Source organism: Atta colombica, unplaced genomic scaffold (genome assembly GCF_001594045.1).
Source record: "Atta colombica isolate Treedump-2 unplaced genomic scaffold, Acol1.0 scaffold100, whole genome shotgun sequence".
Lineage (NCBI taxonomy): Eukaryota > Metazoa > Arthropoda > Insecta > Hymenoptera > Formicidae > Atta > Atta colombica.
Window position 1 is genome coordinate 120176 of NW_017259185.1, and position 11514 is coordinate 131689.

General features: G+C 29.1%; 1 protein-coding gene across 1 annotated transcript in view; it reads right to left on the reverse strand.

The window, feature by feature from the left end:
* The window catches only part of LOC108686559 (neurexin-1), a 223869-nt gene that overhangs the window by 40824 nt on the left and 171531 nt on the right, over positions 1 to 11514 (reverse strand). Inside the window, exons 10-14 of the mRNA XM_018191928.1 lie at positions 10644 to 10836; positions 7419 to 7610; positions 6569 to 6712; positions 6093 to 6310; positions 2785 to 2893 (exon numbers count right to left, since the gene is read on the reverse strand). Of these exons, the coding sequence (XP_018047417.1) occupies positions 2785 to 2893; positions 6093 to 6310; positions 6569 to 6712; positions 7419 to 7610; positions 10644 to 10836 (856 nt within the window). The remainder of the gene's footprint in view (positions 1 to 2784; positions 2894 to 6092; positions 6311 to 6568; positions 6713 to 7418; positions 7611 to 10643; positions 10837 to 11514) is intronic.

The following is an 11514-nucleotide window of genomic DNA, read 5'->3' on the forward strand; positions in this document are numbered from 1 at the left end:
ATTGTTCCAAGCTATTGACAAATATTGAAGAAAGCAATATTGAAAAATCAAATATTATTTCTTAGAATATTTGCTTTCTAACATATTCCGCTTACTTTATTAATACAAAAATTTATGTGGGTTACATGAAACGTATTAAATTTAACACAAATCAATCATGTGTATATCTATTCTGAGTAATATATTGAAATTTGTGTCAATAATTTTTCCTTCTTTTAACCCTCTTTTATAATTATAAAATATTGCCAATTAGACGTATTACCGTGATTAATCATATTTATGAGAACAACAATATTCTGAGATGTGTTAAACGCAATTCCTTCCACACATCTATCGATTTTAATTTTCGTTTCCACGTGTGTCCTCTTATGTATTTCTTTGCGACTTTTTTCTGGCCTCATGATTTCTGCCGCGGAGATTCCGCCACATATTTATGCTAAATAAGGATTTCGAAATACGATATTGCTCCCTTGCATGGGTTTGCGGTTGGAAGTTCGAACGTGCACATGCATATACGATGCATAAGGATCCTTCGAGCTGGTGCAATCGATGCGACGTGCAAAGTATCTCCGCTTCGAAATGTCATGACAAGGAAACTCCCCTCCTTCGAAATTTGCAATGCGCCATAAGATTTATTGCTAAGAAAAGAATTTATTCTGCGTATAATAACTTTCTTTTGATAACTTGCCATATCAATGTAAAATTAATTTATATAAGATTATTTCATGTTAAGTGTATCTCATGTAAGTCATCTTCATTGTTTATTAATCAATTTTGAATTAATTTTTCTTTTATGAAGATAATTTCAATCTTTGAGCTATGACTAAAAAAGAGAAGACTGTAATTCACAAAACAGAAAAGAGAGATTCATTTTCAAAGAACCGCTCTTTTTGTTGCTTATTACGATTCAGTTTTAACTTATGATTTAGAACTGCGTAAACTTAATAATGTTAATCGGGTTTAAAATGTTTCTTTACGATCCTAAAATATAATTTAAAAAAATTGAAATACTTAAAGCATCGAATTTTTAAATGTCTAAAACAGTGATTTATATACGCAAATTTTCTTTTTATTGCAATGTGGAAAAAAAGTAAAGCAAATGCACTTTGCGAAAGATGGAAGAGGAAGTAATTATTTTGAAGTAAAAGCATGATACAAGAGAAAAAGAGAAAGATAAAGAGAGAAAGCATATTCTGCATGGTAAAAGCATAAAAAAAATGGAAGTAAAATAAAAGCACGGAGCATAAGAGAGCAATCTCGAATGAATAGCCTTTTGATTTTGATAATAAAACGACCATTTGTGTTGTATTTTAAAGCAAAACCCATTACACTATCCTGATAGCATATCAATAGCTCTACAATAAAAATTTTTTTATCTTTATCGTATTTGCTGCAATCACAATTGTAAAAGTAAATACTTTTGCTTAAAGAATAAACGAGTTTTTTGATATTTTTTGTACAAATAATAACTAGTTTCACACATTTCACGCTTACAATTTACTGTCGCCAAATTGAGAAATGTATTTTAAACTATCATAATACAATGGAAAGTTAATATGAAAATTCTAATTTTCCTGAAGCATAATTCGCTTTTATGCTCATTACGAATTCAGGTTTAATTACGAGACGACTTTAAACTACGTGTAAAAGCTTTAACAGAAAAGAGAAAATGGTCTATTGATTACCATAATGCAAAGCTACTATCATCCGTATTTAGAGTAAACATGTAAGGACATTAATTAAATAGACTTATTATTCTCGCATCAACAATTATTTTACGAAATTCTATTTTAAATAATGTTAAATTGAAAAAGCAATTAATTATTGTTCTTAATGTTTATTAAACCATATCATCTTAAAATATCATTTGCAATAAAAATAAAAAGTTAATTAACAATCAATAATAAATAAAAAATTAAAACTTCAAGTTTTTGTTTCCAATTAATACCTAATGTAGAAATATTGTTCATGCATAGAAATTGATACACTTTTGGCACTTTCTATTTTTTGCTGTTTTTCTTTCTTTCGTCAATATTCTGAAATAGAATCGTCTTTTTCATCTCGCTATTTCTCACACCTTGCGATCAGAGACGCCTTGCATTGCAGCAGCACGAAACCAATCAACTGTTTGCATCTGGTACCGACATACAATTTGCTGCACTTTGCACAGCGTCCTGTTTCCGTAATAATGTAGTTCGTGTCTAAATTAATCGACTTTTCTTCCAATTTCTAACACTTTGTCACATTTTAAGTTCCACTGTCTCATAAATTAATTTTAGCAATGAAATTATACAGGACGCGTTTCAATTTTGTTTTGAAGATTTTAGAATATTGATTTTAGAGTATTACACAAATGCAAAGGATTAAATGCATATTCTGTCGAAAATACGTCCAATAATATGTTCAATGATTTGTTAGCAAGAGTTTTTTTAATATAAAAATATCAACGTTTATTCAAGATTAAAATTAATTTAAATAGCACGGGGCAGATGTCATTAATTTTGCAATTGTACGTAAATAAAGCCTCATGTGAAAGAAATTTATTTTACATTTTCAATTTATCTTGCACAAAATCATTCATTTCTCGATATTACCATGATTTTAACACTCTATTCAAAATGCACATTCCACATCAATAAATCGCTTTATGAGTTTTGAAATCTCGTCCTACGAAAATACGCATTGTGTATACAACGATGTAATTTGTTGGCTTTAATAACGTATATGTTTCTATGGAATATATATTTCAGTCGCTATTGTATATAGCATTGCAGATATACATACCTCGCATTGCTGTATCATCGTCGATCTGGAATTTGAGCAAATTGAATCGTCTGGAGAATTTTAGTGTATGCCACAAGTCATCATTAAGACCTTGCCCAGTTGTCAATAACTGAAATAAAATAATATTTGTTAAATCTTAATCGCATCCTTTAATTCATAAAAAAACTTTCTCCTACTCTTTTTCTTTTTCTTTTTCTTTTTTAAACATAAGTAACTTACTATAAGTAACTACACTATACCGATTTTATAAAAAAATGTTTAAAGTACAATAACTGTAGATTTTTATAAAGAAAATTTAATAATTATAATATTTGTATCATAAAAAAATTCTTTTTTTTCTTTTATTTCTTTTATTTACTTTTTAAGAATTTACTAAAATAAAGTCGGTTGATATGTGTATATATGCAGCGAAGTTTCTAATTTTTATTGCATTTTTGCAGCATCGTGTAGCAATAGGTTTAATGCTATCGATAAACCATCTCTATGAGATGCCCGTCATTCGGCCAAGTCTCATAAATCCAAGCAACTCGTCACTATCTGGCACAGTCCCCATTGCAATATACGATATCACGCGTTGTGTGACACCTGACGCACGTTTGTCATCTAATGTCATCTATGCATCGCCGTTATTGCCATTGAAAATTATTATTATCACAAGTACTAATTCATCGTTCAATTTGTGTCAATCGCTAAAAATACATGCTCTGTATTTAATACGTACTAAAAATTTAAAAATAGTTTACTATCAAATTTCCATTCAGAAGAAATTAATTTTAACTTTCATCAGAATCTTTGTTGAATAAAAACGAAATGTGTACTACATGATAAATTAACCTGATAAACTAGATTGTATTTTTATGGCGCTATTCTTTTCTTTTCGAATTTCGGAATTTTTCTAGCTTTATTTAAATCAAAATCAAGCTCTGCATTAAGTGGAAAATTTAACTTTATGTAACGTAGAATATTGTAATATATGTATGTTATATAGCTTTTAAAATTATATGAAATTATTGAGAAAAGATTTCATCAGAGTACATTTTATGTATATTTTTTTAAATTTATGTATAATATATTAAAAACAACTATGCCACTAAACTACTTTAATAACTGGAACACGAACAATGCGCCTATATATAGGTTTTTTACTCATTTTTCAACACAGATTAAATAGGCATAGTTGAATAAAGTAATTGAAATTAAAATAATAGAATGGAAAAATAGAATAGTTGAATAAATGTAATAATTTTTTAAATGTAATAAATGTAATAATTTTTTTTATAATAAAAGTAACAGTATAATATCTCAATTAATGAAGTATCTACTTTATCATTATTATTTATACAATACTCTCGTCAATAAAAAGGATTAATAATTTATCGAAAATCTCGCAGATAATCTCGCGGTCGAGAAAAGCTCGTGGTTCGAAGCCATCGCGATAGAAATCTTCGTTGAAACGTTCTCCAACTTCCAGGAACTTCGTGGAAATCTGATTTTCCGTAGACTAATCGTCGAGCGTCGCATTATCGTATCAATTATTCCGTCCAATTAACGAGTCCATGTAGGTACAGAGATTGAAACATTACCGTAAATTACTGTACGTCTTGTACGTTCGTGCTTATACGCGTGTACTTGTAGATCTGCACGTTGGCTCCTCATTCACGCGCGATACGAGAGTTTCCAAATGACTTCGACCCAAGATTGTTAATCCCAGATTAACGCAACATCTATTAATATCCACAATAATAATGCCATAGTTGGGTCACTGGTTCCCAACTAATTCTCCTCAACGCTTAGACAATCCGTAATTCGGAATTATGTTGGGTATATAATTTTATCAAATTAGAAATTTAATGAGATATCAATGTGAAAACAATTTGTGTTATATTAATCGTATATAATATGTATATTTAAATTATAATTAATTAAAATGTAAACCTGCATCCTTTCTTTTTTTTATATTTTGTTATTGTTAAATATCAATTGGTGAACATAAGATGTAATATCTCAGAATATAATATTTTGAAAATTATATGTATTTGTAAAGGTCAATGTAAGAGAAGAAAAGAAAAAGAGATAAAAAAATAAATTGTACATTTATGCATCATCTAATAAAATAACTGCGAAATCGAATCGGCCGATTTACTATTCGTTCGACCGGAAGCGTCGCGATTGCAGAATTGCTTATGTATTTCCACGTATATGCGGTACAAAGGAGGAATGGAGTGTTGGAGATTGCGTGAACGAGAGGTTGCAGGATGCATTCAGAAATGCATTTGGCTCCCGGGAAAACGATCGATAGAGCAGCATAGAAGCATTCCTCGCGACCTTGAGATAATATTCTTGCCAATTCTTAAAAATTTAACGAAGATTTATTAATTATGTCTGAAATAAGATATTTTATAATAATAAAAAAAGATTTTTTTTTTTGGAATTGCTGTACTCAACATGACAGTTATTAAAAATACTTAAATACTTTACTTCATATAATTTTATTTTACTAAATTTTTGTCTTTTCTTCTCAATCTTTCATATCCTAGATTAGCATTATTTTAAAAAAATGTTCCTAAATATTAAGTAGGTAATATATTGTATTTAATTATAAAATCTTTTCTGTCATATTGCTAAAAAAGAGTTAATGTAGCGTGAAAATCATTGCGCATCATCTTATACTTCGGGAGCAATTGCCGAGAATACGTTTTACACGTCCAACATTTCCGTCAAAAAGAATATTCCGTTACATGGAGATGAGAGCCGCCAGCCGTTTACTTGGCGGATGTTGCTGCGGATGACGTATTAAGTTAACGTCATGACGTCGTTCGCAACGAGAGAACGATCTACGTCAACTATATCGGGACGACGTTCGGAGATGCTTCGGGAATGTAAATCCTCATGGACCACGCGAGGCCCTTTAACTTCTAAGCGGATACACGTTGACGTTAAGTGGATGGAATTTGTCCGAGATAAATTCAATATCTTATCTTTTCAACAATGCGTCCTTATTTGTAATAAGATTTGTTTAACATTTATAATAAAACGTTTACAAAAATATCTGGCAACATATTCCGATATAATATCATGTTAAATGATAATGAAATGAAATTAATAAAATTATAAGTCGATAAAATGAGAAGTTTGTCGAAAAGACAAGAAACAATAATTAATTCAAACAAAATCGTATTTAAAGTTTACGTATTTAATGATAAAAGTCTATTATATTTCACTTCCAAGAAAATATAAATATTTATAAGGATTCAAAACTATAAGTTTCTTTATGTCGCAAATATAGTTGAGTAATTTAATAATCTTACCTTTTCTCGGTCTCCGATGTGAATCAGCATATATGCTTTGCCCTCTTCTAGATAAATCTGCAAGCGATCAGCACTGTTTTCAAAGCTAGTCGCTAATAGAAGGCCGCGCGGTCTCGTCGTTTTGAATCGCACGACAATTTCCTCCGCCTGTGTTCTGGAGTCTTCCGGCATCAACGCCGTCATTTGTTGCGTACCGTTCAGATGCAATGTCGATGCATCTGCAATAAAGAATAATAACATGTTACTTATTAAAAACTCATAAATTACATGCTTGCGCAAAACTCATTCAGCTTTAAGATACATAAATTGTCTCTGACTTGTTACATAAATTGTCTCTGTGGGATTGTTTAAGTTTTAAACCTAAATAATTTATTGTAGAAGCATGTCAAAGGCTTGTTTTTTTTTGTTTTCAATAAAAATATTGAACTACTTTGAAAAAAACTTTTTCAAAAAATTAAGTAAAAGTATATTTTCACCTTTGCCACAGGTAGGTCCTGTGAAAGATGTGTTAGTGCAATCGCAGTGAAATCGATTCCATCCTTCAAGGCAAACGCTACGATGCATACACGGGTTCGAAGAACAATGTGAGGCTTGCATGTGACATGCGGGTCTTACTGCACCTGTAAAATATATACACAATCGTGAAATATTATATTGAAAAATTAATCAACTTAAACAAACAAACTGCAAACAAAAAAGTACATCAATAATATCTGTAATCTAATTTCTGTAATTTTATATTTATTTTTTATTTAAAAGTTTTAACAGAAAAATTCTTATTTTCAAAAGCGCATTTTTTAATTATTATAATAATTAAAAATACTGACCGTATATTTGATCGACAAATTGAAAAAATATAATAATTAAATCACGCCTGCCAGACGTACTGTAATCTACTTTTTTCCAATAATAAAAAAATCGTATCTCCACTCGCCCTGTATAAATATTAGTAATACCACACGCCGCAGGATGTTTTTAGTAACAAATAGTTAACAAACATGGTTATCTCTTGTAGGACAGAATAATATTTGGTTTCAACAGTATAACTATGATTTGATTGTTATTTTAATTACGTTATTGTAAATCTATCTTACATTTCTGTTCAAATAAACATGTTATGTTGATTTAAAGATATTAAATTTGTAATTGCAATTAAATATCGATAAATAGTAAATAATAAAACCTAAAAAAGAAAAATAATTTTATAACTGTAGATTGCGTACTATTTTTCGAAATTAGTTACGAATCGTTATTTTTTTTTTTAAGATCTTTTGAGTTGGTTTCCTTATCATCTTAGGAATAAATATTAAAATTCAATTCGCTTACCCGAATCTTGTTGCTGCGCATATCCCGCGATGTCTATTGGATTTCCATTAATGACGAGATCTCTCATGCATCCCACGTAGCCTTGTCGAAGGGCGCCCGTCCACAAAACAGGCGGAACAGTTAAAGGCGCAAAAGGTGCGCCCACACCACCGATATATAATAAGCCATCCAAGTCTAATTGCGTGGAATCTCCTACCATTAAATTAATTGCACTATTAATATATGTTAAAAAAACTATATTATAGTTTTTTTATGCATTATAATCGGAAATTTATCTAAATATCTAATATATGTAAAAATATATGTATTTATTTAAATATTTAAAATGTTACGTAAATAGTACATCATTTGATATGATGTAATCTTAAAAGTATAGAATAAACTATATAATTAAGAAAAACTAATTTAAAAAATAAAAAAATTTTTTAAGTTTTGTATGAAAAATTTTAATTATTTTCAATAATCATCAGAACAGAGCAAATAATAAATAAAAATCTATTAAAAATCTAACAATCTATATAGCATGTCGTTTATATTTAGCGTGCACTATAAATCAATTAAGACTGGCATTTAATAAATTGCAAAAATGTATATGCTGTGACACAAACATCGATGTTTAATTAATATCGATCCCGAATTTTTCTGGAATGTCAAATAAATTAGAGTTTTCGATGTTTTCTGATACTGTTTAAAACTTATCTTCAACATATTTTGATATATTGAAACTTTCATACTTTAAGAAAAAATATATAATAATATTGATATAATATAGAAAGCAATAAATCTAAAATTTAGTATTTCTGACATATCTATACCCTACATATCCTTTCTTATATTTCCCTTGTTCGCAAATGTAGATTTTGTTTTCGTTTATACCGCGGTTAAACAAATTATTTATAGAGAACGTGAAAGCCAAAGATCTTTTTCTGCGTTCAGCAGTGATCCGTTATTTGCTCGCGGTTTTACGAGAGCGCAAGGACGGAATTGCTTCAAGCTACGTTGGTATGATTCAAAGGAGAGTTTTGTCGGTGAATTAACCGTCCGTGTAATTCGGCTAACCGCAACAGGCTCTAGTCGTGGTAAGATGAAAACGGTGACAGTCCGACTAAAGTTGTAAATTTATCCTACGAATGTTCGGTGAGAGAGAACAGAAAGAAAGATAGACAAATGTATGTATAAATAAAGAGATAGAAAGAAACAGAGAAATTTAGTATGTTTCAATTTCCTCAAACAACAAAATTCAATATAATTTACTATATAATTACTATGTAATGAATAAAAATGGCAAATAAACCAATTAATAAAGTAGGTTATCGGACGTGTGTGTTTAATTAATATGTATCTAGTAATTTCATAATATTCCTTTATATCCACATTTAATCTGTTGTTAAAAAAATAACATAAATATTTTCTAATTATTTGATTCAAAAGATTATTTTAAATATAAAAATATATTATTGAATTTGATTTTTAACATGTAGTAAGTAACGATAAATTGTCCATATTAGCCTGAATGAAAAAAATTGAGAGAAAAATATAGAGAGATAGAGTGCAGAGAAGAGTTGTTGATGAGCGACAGAATTAACAGAAAAGAGGAAACAAACGGATAACTTAGTCCTTCGCTCGGCAAATTTCAGAGAAAAAAAGTAGGAAATCACTGTTCTGTATATAATGTAGTTAATAATTTATTATTTGTTAATTAATGGCTCTAGACAGTCAGTCGGGTCAAGTAAAAATTTACATTACCAGAAAATTATAAAAATGTTAAAATATGCATTTTATGTAACAAAAACAGAAAAATTTAATTATTCAATTTAAATGGATAGATGTTTTATTGAAATATGTAATTGAAAAAATGAACTATGTATCATGCATGCGTCGTATAATGCATGCTTTTTTCTAAATACGATGTTATTTCAATTACGGAAATATGCGCACATATACACATATATTTGTTGCATTTAAAATATGCGTGGATATACAAGCTGTCCCGGATTTATCGGATATCCTTCTTTTTATAGAGATTCTTCGTTATAGAGATTTTATGACTAAATTAAAATAAATGTTTTCTTTCTAAATAAAACATACTTATTGTTTTTGTGTAGTTAATAATTAAAAATAATGGTTCTTTCTAATAATTTACGAATTAAGATTTAAATATTTTATTTCGTATAGATTAATAAATTTAAGTGTATACTAAAAGTTTTCTTTTCGTTCTATTTGTTAATTAATGTTTTTATTTTTTAAATGATCTTCCTATCTTGCTGTTGATATCACATAATTAATATCATCTTGCTATTGATATCACTGATTTTTAAGTTCATTAAATTTTTTTCTTTAAAAAAATCAATGACAGTAAAGTATCTATTACACAATAACATCTTCAGCAAACTAAGTCACTGTTATTGCGGGAGGATATATGGATCCTTGCTATCTCAATGAAATTCTTTTTACCATTTTTGCGGTATCGTTCACGTGTTTGCGGCTGTACATACGTAGTGCTTTATCACTTAGTCGCGGTGCGGTGAGTAAATTCTGGACACACCGCGGTCCACCGACGTAAACGGTGAGCTGAGCGAGCCGAGCCACTCATAATTCAGAGTTACACGCTCGAGGACACTTATCTGCCAGACCGGGTTAGACACTTTATGTATATGGTGAGATAGCTCTTTTTGAAAAACTGCTACTGCACAAATACTGCATAAATACTACGATAGGCATCGATAATTTATCGATACGCAGTTTGTGTTTTAAGAGCGATATTGGCTCTTTTTCCGAAAATATAAATCATTTTATAAGCTAATTGGATATGTATAATTATTAATCCAATATTAGTCATTTGATTTTTTTTATATGTATCATCTGAGATGTCTTCGCAATTTAAATTGTTATTAACAATATATTGTATATTATTAATTATTTTCCGATTTAGTAGTATTTGAAAACATTATGAATATGAATTTAACCATTAATTTTCTGGAAAAAGGAAATATATATGTATACAAAATATGCAATCGATCGGTGTAGAAAGTGCTCCAGTCAAATCCACCCAGCAGAATACAAACTACAATACATCATGAAATAATACTACTACTATTTTTTCATATCAATATTATCTTCTTATACAATTGTAAATACCATATAAATTTTCTATTTTTTTTTAAATTTTTTCACATATATTTTGACAAGATAAAGTCGGATAGAAAAAGCTATGGTCTTCATTACCTGGCGTACGAAACTCGACTATGTTGCTGTCGACAGTAACTCGAATTTCTCTCTCGACTCTCCTCAAGACAACGTCGTGCCAGGTGCCATCATCCACGCGTGTCTTTGACGATTTTACTTTAACGGAGCCGCTCCCGAGATCAGCATGTGTATAAAGATATCCGCCAAGAATCTCGAAGGCAAACAGATCTTCCTGTAATAAATGAAAACGGTCCATTTATTACGATATTGCCACTTCAATGTAAAGTAAACCGTTTCCGCGTGCACACAAGCTTTCTACAAATACATCAATGTATTTACTTTTATAATACTATTTGATAGATTTTCCAGTGCAAATTTATTTAATTGATAAATGGTATTATCAATTTAACAAATTATACTTTGTATAAAGAAGAAATAGAATAGAAAATCTTTTTAAATATTTCATAAATTGTAGCCAAATGTGAGATTTATATTTTTCATTTATGTTTAAAATAAAGGACGCTCATTGTCGTAATTTATTGAGTTTCTGTTATTCTGGGTAGATGGATGAAGATATATTACGTCGGCGTATCGTTGGTGTTAATGGGATTACGAGTAAATGAAGATGTATTGGCTTAAATTTACTAACCATCGAAAGACTTGTCAACTTTGGTAAATAACATTTGATAAATATCATTAGAGCGATTCACATCTTTTTAAACATCTTATAGTCTATAATTAGTCTTTTGTCATTTAATAAAAAAATATGTATAATACATAACAAAATATGTTATGTAATTACATAAATAAAATATTTAAATTACATTTAATTCTAGAAATTAATTAATATTTATTAATTTATTTTTCTATAACAAATATAATAAATAATTAGTTTATTTATGATAGTCAA